This window comes from Vulpes vulpes, chromosome 1 (assembly GCF_048418805.1).
Source record: "Vulpes vulpes isolate BD-2025 chromosome 1, VulVul3, whole genome shotgun sequence".
Taxonomy (NCBI): domain Eukaryota; kingdom Metazoa; phylum Chordata; class Mammalia; order Carnivora; family Canidae; genus Vulpes; species Vulpes vulpes.
In genome coordinates, this window is record NC_132780.1 from 95103661 (window position 1) to 95124406 (window position 20746).

At 37.0% G+C, this 20746-nt stretch overlaps 1 protein-coding gene across 24 annotated transcripts in view; it reads right to left on the reverse strand.

Moving 5' to 3' along the window:
* Positions 1-2774: 2774 nt before the first annotated feature.
* Positions 2775-20746, reverse strand: part of EYA4 (EYA transcriptional coactivator and phosphatase 4) — a 304029-nt gene continuing 286057 nt past the window's right edge. For 17 of the 24 annotated variants that reach the window (XM_072720654.1, XM_072720644.1, XM_072720626.1 and 14 more), the window contains 6 exons: positions 19671-19729; positions 19404-19564; positions 16431-16545; positions 11960-12081; positions 9789-9889; positions 2775-6175 (listed from right to left, as the gene is read on the reverse strand). In XM_072720654.1, coding sequence (XP_072576755.1) covers positions 6095-6175; positions 9789-9889; positions 11960-12081; positions 16431-16545; positions 19404-19564; positions 19671-19729 — 639 coding nt within the window. In that variant the 3' untranslated portion in view covers positions 2775-6094. Of the gene's footprint in view, positions 6176-9788; positions 9890-9927; positions 10029-11959; positions 12082-16430; positions 16546-19403; positions 19565-19670; positions 19730-20746 lie in introns of all 24 variants that reach the window. The other 7 variants (XM_025997855.2, XM_025997853.2, XM_072720713.1 and 4 more) reach the window with 1 other exon arrangement.

Below are 20746 nucleotides of genomic sequence, written 5' to 3' on the forward strand. Positions count from 1 at the left end.
TCCTCATGATCTGACCCTTGCTTATTTTCTAGTCTCATTTCTTATTGCCTTTCTGTACCCTGTGTTCCAGAAATAGGAATTATTTGCATTAGTTCTCTGACCACACCATTCTACTTTTCTCTCTTACCTATACATTTTTATATATTTTCCACTTTGTCAATGCTTCTATGTCTAGATGCTTCATGTTCCTGGCCTTCTTCATTTTATTCTTTGAGTTTTAGCTTGGGAATCATTTTCTCCAGGAGTCTTCCCTTTGAGGGCTGGTTAAGTGCCTCTGCAAACTCTTAGCCATGCACCCTGTGATACCCTTTGTAGCCCTCTTCACATGCTATCTTCGGAGTCACCCCTAACTAACTGCCTAAGAACATGAGGGTCAAGTCAGCCCTGTCCTGTGGTTCTGTGGAGACTGATTTACTTGATGGCTCCTCTACTTCCTCCGATACATGCTCTCATTCAATTTTGTGTATTTTCACTGAAGGCTCCACAGAGAACTAGACTGACATCATCATTGCAGCCACCAGGGACACAATTTGAAATTTTATGACTACAAAGACAACACAGTACTCTTTAGGCACAGAGACAGTGTTTTCACAAGCCCCAATCAAAAGGTATTTTATGAAGGGGGGCACCTGGGTGGTTCAGTTAGTTAAATGTCCAACTCTTGATTTCAGCTTAAAATCGTTACGATCTGCGATCAAGCCCCGAATTGGGCTCTGCGCTGGGCATGGAACCCACTTAAGATTCTCTCTCTTTCAAAAGAAGTATTTTATGGTGAGGGAAAATAATATTCTAGCTTGTATAGAGTTATTTGCTTTGTCAGATATTAGCACATTATGTTTGGACATTTTTCAAATTGTGTGCTAACACAATCCTGGAAGGTTTCTGGATGACAGGCATTTAAAGTCAGAACTTGAAAAGTTTTCCCCTTGGTGCTCTGAGAAAGCATCTTTGTTTACTACAGTACATCCCCAGAATTGACTTTGCTTGATCAGATTTGAGAGAGTTTTGAGTGGTGACCCATGAATGAGAATATATTTTCTTTCATACTGCTGCATCCAATAACTAATTAAAAAAAAAAAAACATACCGTGAACAGATGTTAAATAATGGCTATCTTTTGCTGGCAAAGGGAAATTGAACATTTCTTTCTTTTTTGTTCCTGGGCCTCAGAATCACAAACCCACAGACTTTGCAAATAGATCTGATTTTTATGTGATATTTTGTGGCTGTAAGTAATTTAAGTCAACTAAAGCTACTGATGTTGCAGATTATTATTGTTTAATAAAAGAGTAATGGGGGCAGAGGAAGCAATTACTGATTCATTGCAAACTTATTTTTTTATGATTATTTTCAGTTCACATGTAACTCTTTTTCCAAATATGTCTTTACTTATGGCTGTCCTTGCTCTTTATTTTCACGAATTATTAGGCCAGCAGACACTGGCCAAGTTGCAAACATTTACATTAGTTCCATCCAAACTTACCTGTACATTTCCTTTTAAAATCCAGCTCAACCTTTTAAAATCTCTTTAATTCCAGACCACGATGATACAAGTGCTTTCCTATGGTTTATGCATTCCTTCGAAAATATTTTTTTTTTGGTATCTACTACATGCCAGATACTTTCCTAGGCAGGAAAGTTACGCAGACGTGAACAAAACAAAGTAAGACAAAAATCCCCTGCCCTCGAGTGGGTGACTCATTCAATACAAAAGATAAAATTATGTGCCATGTTGGATAACTTTAAGTCTAGGGATTAAAAACTATTTAACAGTAAAGTAGGGAAATTTCAGAAGTACTGGGGGAACATGTGGGACCTACTCAATTTGGAGGTGAACCTTTTAAAACACTGTGAATAGGGCTGTCTGAAATCTCCCTTTGGTTTTTATCTGGACAACAGATTTGCAAATAAATCAATACCATGCACGAGGTAATAAAACTGTTAAAAGCTATTTAAGACCATGGAATATCACTGAGCCATCAAAAAGAATGAAATCTCACCATTTGCAACAATATGGATGGAACTAGAGGGTATTATGCTAAATGAACTAAGTCAGGCAGAGAAAGACAAATACCAGATAATTTCACTCACATGTGGAATTTAAGAAACAAAACAGATGAACATAGAGGAAGGGAAGGGAAAATAAGATGGAAACAGAGAGGGAGACAAACCATAAGAGATGCTGAACTTTAGGAAACAAACTGAGGGCTGCTGGAGGGGAGTGGGTGCAGGGGAATGAGGTAAGTGGGAGATGGGCATTAAGGAGGGCATGTGATGTAAGGAGCCCTGGGTGTTATGTGCAACTGATCAATCACTAAATTCTACCCCTGAAACTAATAATACACTATGTGTTAAGTAACTTGAATTTAAATATAGAATTTTTAAAAACGCCTTTTAAGAACAACACTCCTTTTATCACTCTTGGAAACTACTTATCAACCAAGTCCCATTTTCATCTAAAAAAAAAAACTTGCTTTAAATATTCTAAAAGGTATTACTTTGTCATTAATGAACTGTAACTACTTTCTGCATCCCACTTGAAAGTGACTGCTTGTATGTAAATACCAGCACAACTCACGTCCTTTCAGCACACCAGCCTTCCTTCAGTCTTGATAAGTGACATTCTCCCATGTTACATGTCAGCTTGTCTTAACTGCAAATTACATCATCGAGGCACAAGCAAGGGAAGGTAAGAATACATCAGGGAACTTAAATATAAACTTCACATTATTTAGAATTGAGCTAAGTCCACACAACGAAAACTCTACAACATGGGAGGGTGAAGAAAATGAAAACATTTCCAAAGGTATTTATTGAGAAATAGTAAAGATGTACATATTTTTACAAGCTTTTAATATTAATTTACATTTCTTTAAATTATGTAGGCCCCGATAATCTATACTTTACTAATACATAACAGAAACCCTTGACTTTAACTGTGAGATTTCCATAATGCTACCATAGTTAGGAGTCAAAATGCAACTTTGGCTCATGATGCTTGGATTTATTTTTGAATGAAATACTAAATGCCATATTCACTGAGAACATAGGCTCATCATAAACAAATGCGCTTAAAAAGAAAAAAAAAAAAAACAACAACTTCAAACTGGAGTATGCTGTTGACACTATTTTGAATCTTAGCTTACCAAGACTAAGGAAAAACATTTTTTAGAGTTATCCACTTTTTTGTGTTCAAACTGCATAATTATAAAATAATTTTTTTTTTTTGCCTCTGAATTTGATTTACAAGTTTTTGTAGGGGTAAAGTGACTTTGTCTTGTATGCTATGATATTGTAGCCAGGCCACCGACTCTGATATTTTTCAGGTGCAATACAAGGTGGTTACCTTTCCTAGTGACTTACCAAGTTTGTCCATGAAGCAGCCAAACACTCATTTCAGTGACAGAACATTTTTCAAACTGGTTTATAATAAGGCACAATGTTCTATGTCAACAGAAAGTGGGAACTGCCAAACAGGTTGTTCTCTTTGCTTGCTGGCTTATTTGTGTGTGTGTGTGTGTGTATGTGTGTGTGTTTTCAGACCAGAAAGGAAGAGGATCTCTGTTCCTCTCACGGGAAGGGTAGGGTTCTAGTCTGCGCATGCTCCAAGTCACAGGCCGGCCGTGAGGTTGCCATTTGGGCCTGAGCCACTGTTGTCTGTTGGCTAACCCAGTACCGAGGCTCTATGCTGGCAGCCTCTTCTGAACGCACGATCAAGGGAGAAAATATAGGCGAGCAATAGCACTGGGTGATGTAACTGGCAACCCTTCTTCACCTGTGAAGGGGTATTCCTTTCTGTACCTGCAGGTTTAGCAGCATTTATAAGCCTTGCTCATTTGACATGAAAAGGATTAAAAATCTAGATGTAATGCCACAGTTCTATCATTTAAGGAAACTGGCTATACAGATAATGTTGTATTCACAGTAATATATATTTAAGGTTTTAGTGCACAAAACATAATCACTAATGATCAGTGCAGGTATTTGATTTTTTTCAATTGCTATTTTCAAGCTGAAGGCCAATAAAAATGTAAGATTATTCTTATTATTAATAGCATTACCATCATTATTAAAAGTATTGCAACTTTAATTTGTCCGCACCAGTAGTTGGGGAAGAGAGAGCCAAAAGTTATTAAATTTAAAGAATAGGTTTAAGGTTTGTGTGATAAAATCACAGTCTCAAAATCTGGAAAATTGGATCTCAAGCTCTTTCTGCCCAATGTAAATATGGCCTTAGCATTCAGTAAAGAAAGACAGGTTTACAGCCTGGAAAATAAAACCATATTTCCACAGTGAATGTTGTGATCAGTGTGCAAAGCACACTGAGCAGGAGCCACTGAAGCCTCAGAGGATGAGCTATCATGGACCAGCCTCTGGTTACAGGTGCTACCTATTAGCTGGACTTCAGGTTCCACATTATGACATTTTAAACACAGAAGTGCAGGGGTGCAGACAGCATTAAAACACTCCTAGATCTCGAAGTCTTAAGTTTCCACAAGGGAAATCATGTCATACAAAATGACAGGAGAACCTGTATCATGTTCCTAACATGGGCTACACACCAAGAAAAAAACACACATGCACACACAATGATGACAGGTTCTCCTTGCAATGAATGCAGGCCATTGTGCAGGAACAGGGTAGGCAGAAACTAAGGTGTATGGGTCTCTAAGGGAGAGACCTTGGATTGACGCATTAAGATGGAGAACCAGATACTATTTCACTGTTGAAATTTTAGTACTGCTGCCAAGATCTGGCTCACTTGCCAATTTATTTTATGATGATATTCTAGGTAAAATTTTCATTGTTTCACTCCTTTCTTTAGAAGCCATCTGGGGCATTCGCCTTCCACCACTGATGACATTTCATTTTTGCAATGGCATTGGGAATGAATGCCTTAGCTTTACTTTCAGCCATCTTCACTCAATGTGAATTTCAAGCCATGTCCATGGAATATCCTAAGAAAGTCTGGGTGCTATTTGCCTATGATTTTAATGAGACTATTTTCCTCTACACAGCTTACACATATCAAAAAGTCAAACTCAAAATAGTGTAAGTAGTCATGAATATGGCTCTTAGTTTTCTCCAGAAGAACTATAGAAAGGGGTACTTGAGACTTCAAGATACATCTCACTTTCTAAGTAAAGGTCCCACAGTCTTTCCCAAACCTTCTGCTTATGGTTGGATGCATAAATAGTTGCCTCATATAATTATTGGAATTATTAAGAACCCAAATAAAACAAAAACTTTCCTTTATTATCATTGTTTTCTTATTGCAACAGTTTCTTGCTGATGCAGTATTAAGATCTGATACCTTGAATTTTAAATTTGGTCATCTTAAGAATGATCACAAAGGTTTTTTTTTGTTTTTCATTATCTACAGAAATTTTAACCAAAGTTACATTGTAACACACAAACGCTGTCTTGTCTTTAAGGCACAACACATCAGTATGAACATTCTGTTTGCCAAACTTAAAAAAGAGACATTATTAGACTCCCACTGCCCACCCACTTCCCTCCCCAACAAATGAAAGAAAAATTGCATCCACTTTCAAAGTCAGCTGCTAATAAAGTCACAGTAAATTATTTTCATCAATAATTTACACAAATTACAGGTCTAGATAGGATTGTCCTTATACAGTCTGAGTGCATTCCAATTCAGATTTTCTGGGCTAGGTAGGCTAAAGTCAGATTCAAACCTCAGGGCTGAGAAGATATCCCATTTTGAGGAATGTTGTTGAACACCACCTTGTCAGACGGAGCATGTGTTGGTGCTTTGCCAGGGTAAGAGTTCTTTGCTAAAGCTGTTAATTCCAGTTAGGACTCATTCGGTGTGTACTAGCAACCTCCACAGATTTTTTTTTTAAACCATTAAAGTATTGTAAATATAAGACCATAGAGCTTCCTTTCTGTAGCACTAACGTTTAATTCCATTCAGCAATCTGAATTCTTCATTCTGGAATTTTCATTCCAAATATGATTTCATCCTTTAAGACAATTTGTATGTGTAAAGCCAGAGGCATTGAATCACACATAAAAATTCAGTGTACTTGAAATATAAAAAAAAAAAATGGATCTTCAGCTAGAGAACACCGTTACAAATACTCTAATTCCAGTGCTTGATGCAGGGCCAAGAGGTCTGAGTGACTTGATATCCTCCAGAAGGGCATGTTGTGCTGTGTGTTGACAGAGGGAGGGACAGAGGAGAGAGGGGGAAGGAATGGAGAGAAATCATAACTATTGTCTCAATGAAGCAGCAGTACACATGTGTGGTTCACCCACGTTCAAGTGAGGGAATTCAAGGAAGGCATGATCATATCTGAAGGCTTGGTAGCATCAATATCATATGGTCAAAATAATAGAGAAATAGATCTGAACTGGATTTTAATGTTTATAAAAGCAAATACTGAGATTTCTTAAGTACTTTAATATTTATTCAGGAAAATCACAGCCAACATCAGCATCTGGGGAAGCAAGTTGAGCATCAAAATCCTCCATGGCTGATGGAAAGCAATTTTTAACCACAATACTCCTCAGGGTTCACATCTCAGTTAGAAACAAAAATTTTAAAATGATAAACTTCCTAAGTCCAAGGCTTTTGTCTCTATGAGGGGAAGAGGGTAAATTCCTTTCTATGTAAAAAATAATTTGAAACTGAACTATATAAGGTAGAAAACAATGGGAGGATAGTCAACCTTCTTCCTTGTCTGGAGTAAGTTATAACTTAAGCTAGTAGCATTGACTTACATCACTGGTGTGGGACGGAAAGCACTCCAGCATCCATTTACAATAGGGGTGATAATGTACCAAAGGGGACAAAAAGTGGCCTCTTGTGTGGAAAAATATTCTTAGACATTACAATGGTTTCAGCCTCTCCAAAGATATACCAGGATATGGTATACGTGTGGTTAAGTTTCACGAAAAAGTGTGATTAGGAAAAAAAATGTCTAAAAATACTCCATTAAGGACAATATTGAAAAAAAGAAATAATGCATAATAGCAATTAAAACTAAAGCATTACTTGTAAGTTTGAGCTCATGGCATCTTGTAGAATACATGTGTATGGAATATCTATCTATATAATGGAAATACATATATATATGTATAACATGGGAAATGCATTTCATTATATAAGTTAAAATGATCATCACTATTGTTACGATTCTTTGCTGTCCAATATGGCAGCCAGCAGCCCCATGTGTCTATTGAGCACTTGAAATGTGGCAAGTCCTGTTCAAAATGCATACTGAACTTCAAAGACTTGGAATGTAAACATCACATTAGTAATTATTATATTTATTAACTGTTGAGACAATAATATGTTAGGTATATAGGGTTAAAATATATTACTAAAATTAATTCTACCTCTTTTTTTTAAAAAATGAAGCTTCCAGAAAACTTAAAATTACAATAATGGCTCACATTATACATTTCTATAGGGGGTGTGGTTTTACATTAATTCTTAAACTTTGAAATTTCTTCTTAAATTTGCAAAACAAAACACGTTTCTAGGTCCAATTTAAGCACAAAAATTTACCTAGAACCTCTTTTTATTTCATTCAGCTCAGATCTATTTATAATAACAAAATAGTACTTCGTACTTCTGCGCATGCGATTACAGCCACATCCAAAGAAAAGCATGCATACTGGATGCTAGAGGAACCAGCCACCTGTGTTTCAAAATAGAATTGTAAGCCTTCCCCATCACCAAAACTGTATCTACATAAACAACCATTTGGAAATAGCATTCTAACCAAGGTTCTTGTCCACTTGGAGTCATGCCTTTTTCTCCTGAAGTTTCAGGTGTAAAGCAGAGGGTATAACAACTGGTATGCCAAGTCCTGTTCTTACACCATGGATAAATGGTGTAGATGTAAATTTTCATTTTATTATTTTTTATTTTTTTATTTTTTAAAGATTATTTATTTATTTATTTATTCATGAGAGACAGAGAGAGGGAGAAAGAGAGAGAGAGAGAGAGAGAGAGAGAGAGAGACAGAGAGAGAAAGAGAGAGGCAGAGACGTAGGCAAAGGGAGACGCAGGCTCCATGCAGGGAGCCTGACATGGGACTCGATCCTGGGAATCCAGGATTATGCCCTGGGCCTCAGGCAGGTGCGAAACCGCTGAGCCACCCAGGGATCCCCTAAATTTTCATTTTCTAAGGCATATAATTTTTCTGGTTCAGAAAAGCGAATTTAAATTAGCCCTCACCTAGATGTGTGTGAATTTCACATAGCTGAAAAGATATGCATAACGTCTGCTGCAGTGGCTGCACTGACTACTTGTTGACTGTAATGATGGTGCCAATATGAAAAATCGAAACAACATGGACCCTGGACACTGACAAACTCCAAAAGATACTTCAAATGTGTGCAACTGGGAGGATTTTAAGTAGCAGTCAGCAGTGGAAGTTGTATTTCTTGAGGCTGCGTCTCTGACCTTATACAGAATGTCCTATGGGCCAGTGTGCTGTCTTGGGTCCTGATGCTGCTAATTAAGACCAAGAGCTCTGTGGGAATCAGAGCCTACACCAATTATCTTAATGTTATGAAAAAGCAATGAATTTTTCAATTATGGATTCTAACACCTCACCAAACCTTCTAACCTTCTTCTTTCTCTTTCTTTGCTTTGCTTGATTGGAATTATCTACAAACCTAGGTCATTTTTTTAAATATTTCTATTATAGCTATAAACCTTTCTTAAAAACTCATTTATTTGTTTTGTAAAACAGAAATCAGGTAAACACTACAGCATATGCAAGTGTTTAGTGAAGGTTTTATTAGATGATGATTTGAGATCGCCTCAGGATAATGACAACATTCCTTCTATGTAAAACAATATAGGTTGATACGTCACTGTTTTAAAATAGCAAGTACCAATCTGTTTTATCTTATAAATTATATGATTTTTATCCTGGCTAGATGATATTTTGTGATCATTCAATGAAGGAAGCATTAGATCTCAGTGTTCTATCAACTGATAGTAGGACCAATCCTGGTATCATTCCTCTTTTGATCTTGGGCCAACCATTTAATGGTTTTTAACTACCTTAATTTCTTCTTCAGAAATGTGGGCCAGATGAAAAGGCTTATTTAAATACCTAGGGCCTATGAGATTTTCTGAATATGTTCAATGCCAGCTGCTTGGCTTCAATCGAGTACTAACGGCTCACTGAAATGGGCAACACTATTCTAGATATAAGGCATACTGTCTCTAAATCTCTATGACAAGTTGGCACCAAAGGATCTGAATAATACATATTATTCCAACAGCATTTTTAAAATTCTCTAGCAACAATTTTTTCTTCAGCTATTAAATCTATCCTTAGTGTTTATCATCATGGAGCACACTTACTACAAGACGCTCACAAGGACCACTGACATAAAAAACGGGTGAGCAAAAGGATAAGAACAGAGCCACTAACATGATTTCCATAGAGCTCATAAAATTTGTCTATCAGGTTAAACTTCACGTTTTTAAAAATGGTTATTTTCCCCCATCTTTCTTAAAGATCATTATATCTGTGTGCATTACACACACACACACACACACACACACACACACACGTCCTTAACTAAATTTTGCACGTTTCTTATCAAATTTCAGGCAAAAAATGCTAGACTCCAAATGGTTTATTTGAATGTAAGTATTGACCTTCTCATGCTCTTACTGCTTTGCATCTATAAATTTAAATAATTTGTCAAGCTGCCATTGGACCAAACTACAGGAATGCAAACACAAAAGCTTGCATTAGAAGTGTCACACCAACATTGTTTGAGACAGGTTACCTTTTTTGCTGCCTGTTCTTCTTCTACACCATCCCCAATTACAACATATACTACTTTTCTGCCAAACCTTTGCATTATTCGTTCAAAGCAACTTTCTTTTCCTGGAAGATAAATGAGATAAAGTTCAGAGTGAAGTTACCTGGTTAGCGGCATGCTCCTCATCTCGGCCATCTCCAATCACAACATAAGTTATGTTAGTGCCAAATCTGGACACTATACGCTCAAAACAGCTTTCCTTGCCTGAAAAACAATGCACTGCTTATTCTTCCAGATATTGCATTCATTAACCTAAAGATTCATAAAGTGTTAGGTTAATTTCTCTTGATCATCAATCACTTAAACTAGCTTGTAACCTCTGGGTTTATGAAATCAACAAATATGTTTGAATACTGTAAGTCTTTACTCAAGACAGATTATTAAACAAATGTGTTTTAGCCTCCAAAAGAGTCAGTAGGGTTAAGAATTTGACCCAGAGAAAATGTTAGCATCTTTCATACCACCAAAAGAATATTGGAACAACTTTACAAGCAACTATGAGTTTTGACATTTATTTGTTTAAGTTTGTGTGTCAATTTTACCTAGTTTAAGTAGTATAGACCAGTCAGCTAGAAATATTATTATAAAAAACTGAACGCTCACCTGTAAGGAAAGAGGAAATACTAAGATGTCGGTTTACCTTGATAAACAACTCCTTTCTTCAAGTGGCTGGGAGCTAGTTTGCTCAGATTAATTGAACTAAGGGTGCTGTCTGACTGGGCCACAGCACTGGTGCCACCTGTTTCCTCTGCTGGCACTATGGGAATAACATGGTGGCATTTCTACATGTTCTTTATTTTATAACACTGGCATAATTTTCTGAATTTCATTCCCAGAATGGTCATGCAGTCATGGGTATTTTTGCATGTTTTCTTAATCTGATAGTTCAGAATTCAAAAACAAAAAACAAAAATAAACAAAAAAAAAAACTAGCTCAAGGGGAAAAATAAAAGTGATTGTTTTTTAAGATTAAATATAAGGAACAATTTGGCCAAAAAAAGAATATTGTCCTTGCTAGAAGAAATGTTTATGCTAGTGTAAAGTTATTTGATTTGTGAAAATGCAAAATAAAGTGTGATATGTTAATCTTGCTAGCATAAATATATAACATTTATGTAATGAATGAGTGGGATCGGTATTGGGGCTCTGAGCTGTAGTGCCTATGACAATGTAGAATATACATTACGAAAGCTTATAAAGGCTCTCTTTAACTATACTCCTGAACCAGCTGCAACTGGGGGCTTTATTTGCCTGTGCCAATATCGAAACTCTGCAAGGCCCAGGGCAAGTTATTTTTGGTAGGGGATTTTGGGATTCTGAGCTCTTGTCAAGGTGCCAGAGCCTAAGTTTGCTGACCTTCAGGGCACAATATACAACCTGTTGCCCAGGCATTTCCTTGACAGACAGTGGAATATGTGAGCTGTTTTCTTTCAACTCTTTCATGATGGCAGAAGCTAGGAAACTCTGTTTTTGAAAGGTTATCAGGGACAGTCTACGAGAGGAGATTAAAGAGGAGATTATTTTTGTGAGAGAAATAATCCAGTGTTCCAATCAAGGGGCTGACAAATGGGGATCCGCAGACAGATAGTAAGCAAATAAACAAAGCTGTAGTTCTTTGATTACTATTGGACATCTTTGGAAATGTGGACTTCCAGCCATTCATAAGTTATAATTCATGAAAATAATTTTTTCTCTGGAATCAAGGCTGTCACTTGCATCACCTAGGACTCCCCTGTAATGCCAACATAGTATTTTTATCTTAGATCTAGATTATTGCACCTGCTAAGATGCAATACCATATATCATACTAATTAAGATATTAAATACCATGGCCAAAGACACTCTATTATTTAGAAAACAGGTGCTATAATGAAGTATACATACAAACACATAAATAAATAAACAGAGTTGTCCAGATACTGAATTCAGAATTTCACTAGGCAACAGTTTTCATAAAATTTGCAAATGTACAATAAGTCACAGGGTACTTTGTTATATGAGCCCTATTCAAATTTGCTTGATATTCTAACAGCAAAACTGATGAAAGAGGAAATCATGCAGAGAAGCATATTAAGAAAATCCACCCAAACACAGATGTAAAGCATTTCATACAGAGTTAGAAAGAATTTTCTTACCTATTTTAGTTGCACTGTAAATATTTTCAATGGGGAAAGCACCTCCTAAACTATAGAGTAGAACCTTCGCAAGTGCTGGGATCAGTTGGGTTGTCGTTACCAAGACATTGACACAGTTACTCCTAAGATAGGGAGGAAATATGCATAGTTGTTTTCTAATATGAAATAATTTCTAATGGTGTAGATTTTAAGTGGTCACTGTGGTCTTTCAATTCCATAACAAATGGGCCCTGATAACCTAACTTTTAAACATCAGTTATTGATTGAGTGCCTGCTACTGGACAGGCACCATAACTAAGAATACATCCCAAAATGGGAGAAGTGGAAGAAAACTGGCAAAGAGAAGTCACAGATGAAGACATTTTTGTTCCTGCCTCATCCCAGATCACAAGATAGGCAGGAGGAGAAAAGTAAACCGATACCTGTAACAGAAATATGTTCTATAATAAAGAGCTCCTCAGGCTTCTGTGGAACTTCAGAAAACCTACCTCAGCCAGTGGCAATCATGGAAAAGTTATTGGAGGGATGGCTTGGCTCTAAGTTTTACAAGTATTCAGATGAGGTATTTTTTAGGGTGGTAAGATTCTATGTCCCAGCATTATCAGAGCCTGGAAAAGTACTGGACACAAGCAGAAAGAAGGCAACTGGATGGGTAAAAGGAGTTTTTGGATTTTGTGAGAGAAATAATCCAGTGTTCCAATCAAGGGGCTGACAAATGGGGATCCTGAAGAAGTTAAGAATGGAGAGGACCCTTTTTCAGTCCCAAAGAGAGGTATCCCTGAGTCTCCTTCTCAACAATAAAAGCGCGAACCGCATTTAATGGGTCCAGTTTTATTTTATTTTATTTTTTAAATTTTTTTTTTATTATTTATTTATGATAGTCACAGAGAGAGAGAGAGAGAGGCAGAGACACAGGCAGAGGGAGAAGCAGGCTCCATGCACCGGGAGCCCCATGTGGGATTCGATCCCGGGTCTCCAGGATCGCGCCCTGGGCCAAAGGCAGGCGCCGAACCGCTGCGCCACCCAGGGATCCCGATGGGTCCAGTTTTAATCTGCTTACAGAGGACCTACGCTCTGAGAGTGATAATGTCTCATTTTACAACTTACAGCTGTTTCTTCCATGGTAATATTGTGGGGAAGAAAAGGAAACAACAGGAGAGTGGGAACCATGACATCTGAAAAGAACAGATTGTGATCCTTCCTTCTGGATCATGGAAAAATTGAGTTGTCCTGCCTTGAGGGGCTCAAACCACACATGTCAAATTGGGGCTGAGAAGGCATATAGGTATGGACCTTTCTCTATTGGTATTTTGTAGCACAAGCCTTTAATACGTATTAGTGAGGGTCCCAAAAGTATTTCCTAGAATTCTCTTGATTGATTTTCAGAAGCCTGGTTAGAAGTTAGAAGAGCAAGCTGACTGCCAGCTTTTCATGCGTATGTACACGCTTACCCTCCAGTACACTTAATATTATGCTTTATATTATTAAGACAGATCCTGTGTAAAAAAAAACTACATTCCCCTTTATTCCCTTTCACTATTTTTTATATTCTATGGGATAAGCACTGGGTGATATTCTATACGTTGGCAAATTGAACACCAATAAAAAATAAATTTATAAAAAAAAACAAACTACAATTTATTCAAAACAATCATAAAACTTTTATAATTACAGCCTTTTAAAACATTTTCATTTCTAAATTATTTCCATAGGTAACCTGATTTTGATATGGGAACTCTGACTTCTGGAAGGACATGATGAGGTTATCATTTATACAGGATAAAGAAACAAAGCCTGCCAGAGGCAGAAATTTAGTGAGTATCACCAATGAATTTCTTAGTGTTGCTGATAAGGCAATAGAACCCTAGAAAGTGATTTGCCTGCTATCAGACAGAAACTTCTCAAATAATGGTAGATTTTTAAGTATCATACACAAACACATTACTGTATTGAAATAACATTTTAAAATCCAGCTTTGCCACTGATACTGAGTGATATTTGGAGTTAACCATTTCTTTTTTAAATTATAGACCTTGCATATATTTATACATTACAGATTTGAGAATTGCAAACATTGCATATATTTATATTCAATTTATAACGCTTTGTAACTTTTAATCACAGACACTGCATACATTTATAGACTGCACGTATATACATTTGTGAAGTATGGGCAAATATCAAGAAAACATGAAAAGCATCAATTAGTTATCCAAAGAGTAGTGATAACTGCTCCCCCAACTTTCTGTTTCCTTTCAGAATTTGTGTATAGATTTTCTCCCATTGTAGCCTACTATATATATATATAATTTTTTCTTCTACTGTTTTGCTTATTTGTATCATAAGCCTATTCATGTATGTCATATTGTCTATCAGTCCTCCTTTCCTAATAAAATATAATACATGAAAACCACATGTGGCGACAGCATCATTTTCTTAGTTCACTTAATTAAGATGGTTCTGATTTCTAAATTTTCTAAATAATGCTGCCTTACATAGAAAATTTTCCTATGCATTTGATTATGACCTTTCACTATATTCATAGGAGAAGAATGACAGCGAGGATGCCAGCTCAGCTAAGAGCTCAGTTATAGAATTAATTCAGCCATGTTTTATGTAAGCTTCTGTTCTTCTGACATTTGGGACATTTTGCAAAAATTACCAGTCCAGTATGGTCCTACATGTGGATGACTTAACAAATTTCATGGCCCTTAAATTTCCAATGTGTAATGATTTATTTTTTTCCCTTCCTCTCCTTGTTACACTTTTCTTAAAATCATACATGTAGGGACACCTGGGTGGCTCAGTGGTTGAGTGTCTGCCTTCAGCTCAGGGCGTGATTCCAGGGTCCTGGGATGGAGTCCTGCATCGGGCTCCCCACAGGGAGCCTGCTTCTTCGCCTATGTCTCTGCCTCTCTCTGTGTATCTCTCATGAATAAATAAATAAAAATATTTTTAGAAATCCACACATGTAGTTGCTTTAAGGCTATGTGTCTAAAAATAATCCCTCTGTATTATGGATAACACATATATGATCTACATAACAACAGAATAACTTTTGGGTTTTAAGCATCTAGGAGACATCCATTAAAAATAATGAAAGCTGCTGACTTCCTCCTCAGAGAAAGGCGAATTCTACTACATTTTACACACAGTTTCGGGGACTCAGGAGTCCTCACATCCTAGCCTCCATGACCTCCTGTCTCCTTATCACCAGTTACAGAGACCACAGACCAGCAAGTCCCATTTTATAACAGCTTCAGTTGTGAGCCAGAACTTTCCTTCCTAGGATTCCTACTCATCCATCCTAAAATTCTCCTTTACAGATCAGAGAGATGTAATTTATTTTCAGCCTAACATTTCAAACAGTTGAAATTGGTAATCTTGTTCTGCATAGGACTTTCCTTCAGACTAAACTCCTTGGTTCCTCCCTCCAACTGTTCCTTTTGCATGGTATCCTCAGCCTAAAACCTTTCTGGCTACTTTCCTGGACACAAGATGTTTCAATGTCCCCCCCCCCCCCCCCAGGAATATGATGCCCACATCTGAGTGAAGTACTTTGTTCTGGCTTCCCCAATCTGACTCAGGAAACCTGCAGCTTCCAACCCACCTCCATTCCACCCACTTATGCTTTCTGATATCAATGTATCTGCTGGTCACGTTGCAGCTAGATGCCACATGTAGGATTTGATATACACAAGTTTTATTGTCAAGGCTTTCTGTGTCCCAATTCTATCAGTCCAAATATTACCTCTTTCTCTGAATTTGTGCTACCCACAAGTTGGCTACACAGGCTTTTATTTATCCACTTAACCCAGAAATAAAATTAAAGAATAGGATAGTAAAAAGGTTCATCCACACCCTAAACTAGCTATCTATCACTTTTCAGATTTACATTACTTTATGAACTAGCATTTACGGCACATGGTGTTCAACTAGTTTTAAGTCTATTCAGTTCTACTATCTCCACTAGTAAGTCAGTATTTCACTGTTTAGTTCAAAAGATACAAAGGTTTCAAGTTTTTCAAAGAGCTTTCTCTTGCTCTTTCATTGCATTTAAATTATGCATATTACCTACAAATGGGCCAAAACACTTAAAAACATGCACTCTGTGTGTAAACTGTATTTTTTTCATCATCTCCTGTACTTTGCCACCAACAGGGTGTTGTCTTTTTCTTTTTTTCTTTTTTTATTACACGACACATGACCTTCCTGTGGAGATGATCATTAGTTATGTAGAAAGAAAGGTAAAGACATGGGATCTTCTGGTTATTCTGAGAAGCAGCACCTGCCATCCTCTACCCCCAATCATCTCCCACATACATTGAAAATCGCCTGATTCAATGAATTGTCAGGTCCTCTGAAATTCTAAAATACTCCAGTAATTAAGGACTTTTTATGTGTGTTGTACAATTACAACTACATCTTCAATACCATAAATATAGGAACGGAAACAATAGTTTCCACTTACCTAGTACTAATAATTGATAAGGATTTAAGTGCATTTGTTAGCCAGGAATCTGTCAGACCTTCAATCTCTGCCCTTAGCTGCAGCCACGCATCTCTCTTGGCAGGGCCAAGGAGTCCTGCAACCAAAAGAGAAGGTACAATCAAGAGACAAAAAATTTCAGGAATACCTGGTTTGGTCTCCCTTCTGTCTAGTATAGATCACATCAGAAACAGAAAGAGACAGGTTTATATCAATACAGATCCTTCATTTAAGAACTGATATCGATTCATTCATTATTCATTCAAACATTTATTTCTAGATTTTAGGTCCTGGGTCAAAAAAACCCTAGGGAAGTAACAGTGAAAATGTGGGTCCTGGTCTCTAATCTCACTGAACCTAGAATCTGGCATGGCAGATGCCGATCACCTGAGGAGCTACTATGACCACTCCTGTGCTGGGTCCCACTCCAAAAGACAGGGATGTAATAGGTCTGGAGAAGAAGGTGGGGTCGTCCAGCCAAGGGATACACATCTCAAACACTGGCTGTCTGAAAATATTTCACTTCTTAATGATCACAATCATTACCATTTTTAACCACTAATACTGATATTATTGTAGGTAGTTACTAGTGCTGAAGCTATCACAAATACTCTGCATTCTATTATTTTTTAAAGATTTTATTTATTTATTCATGAGAGACACAGAGAGAGAGAGGCAGAGACACAGGCAGAGGGAGAAGCAGGCTCCATACAGGGAGCTCTATGCGGGACTCAATCCCGGGTTTCCAGGATCAGGCCCTGGGCTGAAGGCAGGCGCTAAACCGCGGAGCCACCCGGCCTGCCCAATACTCTGCATTTCAAACAGAAGTTAAGAATTGTGTTTAAAATTCTTAAGCATATGACACAGTTAAAAACAATGGTTAAAACTGTGCTGATGTTGGGATAAGAAAACATGTAGGCAAACTGATTTTTTTTAAATTTAAAAAGCCTTGTTAATAGGGCGCCTCAGTGACTCAGTTGGTTGAGCATCTGACTCTTGATTGCAGCTTAGGTCTTGATCTCAGGGTCGTGAGACTGAGTCCCGCATCAGACTCCACACTAGGCATGGAGCTTTGTTAAAAAATAAAAAGTCCTTGTTTTATGATAAAATGAGATCAGGCAAATTTGCTAAAAAGTTTCTTATTTAATTCATATTTCAGAATATTAGGAGCACATATACAAGTGGGTGATTTTTAAAATCAAAAGGTATAGTTTCTGGCAACTCATTTGTCCTTATTTCAATAAAGAGATGCTGACAGAGCACAGAAAATGACACTTGCATGTCAACTCTTAAACTTTTTAAGCTATAATATTATTTACCAGCAACCTTGTTAGTTGTTAAATAACTTTAATAATACCCTTCATGAGGGAAACAATGCCATGCCTAAATAAAAATTACTTCAGAATTCTCAAGGGAATATTTATTTTAAAATTAAACATGTTGCCCACAATTGAATTTAAACAGAATACCTGTTTGATTTTACAAAAATGTCTTATCTAGAGCATTAGAGTGAATTAAGAAACCAGAGTTGTCTGTCCTGCAGGGGCCTATTTCTCATTTGGAAATGAAGATCTCCTATTTCTAAGATCCCTTTTGGTTCTAAAAACCATAATAATATTATTGCTATTGTCTATGGTTCCATATGTTTTTTGTTCTCTTGTAGCTACTGTCTACTGAACATCTATTATGCACCTTAAAGCTCGCTAGATAATGGGGATACAAGATGAACAGACACACAGCCCCCTGCCCCCCATTAAGAGTGTGTTGTGTGTAATACATATACTGTAGATGAAAATGTTACTGGGTGTTATTCTATATGTTGGCAAATTGAACACCAATAAAAAATAAATTTATAAAAAAAAGAAAATGTTACTATACTGTATTATATGGTATGTATATACATAGTATGCATATGTATATTTAGTTATAATTCAATTTTAGATCCTGATTTAAGCTCTTCAATCATCCTTTATTTTTTTTTAAAGATTTTATTTATTTATTCATGAGAGACACAGAGAGAGAGAGAGAGAGGCAGACACAGGCAGAGGGAGAAACAGGCTCCATGCAGGGAGCCTGACGTGGGACTCGATCCCAGGTCTCCAGGATCGCGCCCTGGGCTGAAGGCAGCGCTTAACCGCTGAGCTACCCAGGCTGCCCCTTCAATCATCCTTTAAAGAGAGAAAGACAGAGAGACAGAAAGAAAGAAAAACAAACAGAAAGCCTGCGAGAAAACATCATGTGACTTCATAGCTCATCCTAGGATCTTGCTGACCTAAAATTGATCCTAATAATAGAAATAATCAAAGTTTTTTTTTTATCAAGAAACATATCCGGGATTTTAGTTTTGATGTCACAGGTTGTAATATCACCTGTAATATATGGATGAAGATAAAATAATTTAGATACAGTCTACAGAGTATCCAAACAGTTAATACTATCCAGGGAAAAGCTACACTGGCAGATAACACGCAATTAAAAAAAAAAAATAAAACAGACTTGTTTAAGTCTTTGAAATGACATAAAGCAGTGTTTATCTTTATTTCTGAAAGGATTCCAGAAAGGTAATGATGACTAACAACTCTGCTTTAAGGACTGGGGCCCTCGCTTTTCGACAGGTCTTCGCACTGCCTCGATGAGTTCCCTGTATGGTTTACCCTAATAGTGTCTGCAAAAGAGGGGTAAACATTCAATATCCTATTATAAATTTTGACCAATTTTGACATCTGGGCACAGAGAATTCCCAACTCCTCTGGCAGAGCCGCATGTTTTATTTTGCTGTTACATCTCCCACCCACCTCAACTAAGAAACTTAAAAATTCTTACTCCATGTAGTTCAGCATGAGCTCTTGGTAATTTCTTTTATAGAAGCACAGTCTCTCATACAGAACACGGAATTATAGTTCAAGTCGTACATCTTTCTAAGTATCTTTATTAGATTTAAAGAGCCACACATACCTCCAACATTGTTCTTGTAGGTGTTATATAATTCTTTTACTCTTCTGTAACGAAAAGCCAACTTCCTCATCCAGTCAACCCCTCCTCTTACACCTGTTGGCAAACAAAGGTTTGCACTACTTGCAGCTGCATGGAAGCCATCAGTTGCAAAACTGTAGGTACTGCAAAACCCAAAATATATTAAAAAGAAATAAAAGAAATAATTACGTGTGCAAACTCCACAGCTGAATTTCTGTAGGAAACAGCATACTGAAAACCATGGCTTACCTTAAGTCCTGCCCATTATCATCAGAGGAAACATCATCTATATGAACTTGATCACACTCCTGTTAAAAACATTGGAAAAGTTATTTGTTTTTCAAACGATGCCCTTGTGGTATTTGATTCTTCCATCTTTCCTTCTGATCAGGCCATGGCCAGAAGGCGGCAGCATTTGCCCATCTATCCCACTGCCATCCTGGGGAAATGGCACCGTTTCTATTTTAAATCCAGAAGAGTATTAAAAAAAAGAAATCCAGGAGAGTATCATAAAAAGGGATCTGAAAACATATGGCATGTGGATTTCTTCTGAGCAGCTTAAAATTTTTTACTCTGAAAATTACAAATAATAAATTATCTTTTGAATTGTTGTTAAGAATGACTGGTGTTCACATTCAGCCATTTAGGTTTTGCATACTTAAGTATGGAAACAAAGCTAATCTGAAGTTATACAGAACTCATTCGGTCTCAATCAGAGGTGGTGACTATCATTTGCTATCTGTTGAGCAATAACAGAAGGGCTTGATGGTTATGGTGTCCCGTGAGATTTCTGGGACTTCCTGCCTTTTGCTGGCCAGGGGTCCCATGGAAGAATCATGCTGATGTTATTCTAAGGTCCTGGTCGTTTAACACAGAAAAAAGCTAATAACCATAGAGATCGAATATTTTCTTCTTTTTTTTTTTCTGTTCAAGTTTTGAAATCTTGAAGCTGAAAATGATACTTACAAATAAAAGGGAAATAATGAAGATTTACCATCTCCAATGTTCTACAAACTCAGAGGAGAATAAACATTAAGGTACGTGTATCCATACACGTGACCTGACTGAAATCAGTGTTCTCAGAGCAAATGGTCATTTCTTTGGGTAAGAATTAAATTCTTGGCTGTTTTAAGGATCCTATTCTATCTTCAAATAATCTGTAAAGATCCAGGGAAATAGTATGTGATCTGAAGATGGAATTTGGCTAAGGTATTTACTATACCTAGTACTTACTAACTTTAGGATGAGTATGATTTAGCTATTTGGGACTCTTTTTCTACCCTCAAATTATTTCAGATACTCATAGATCCTGACTGTAAACCTAC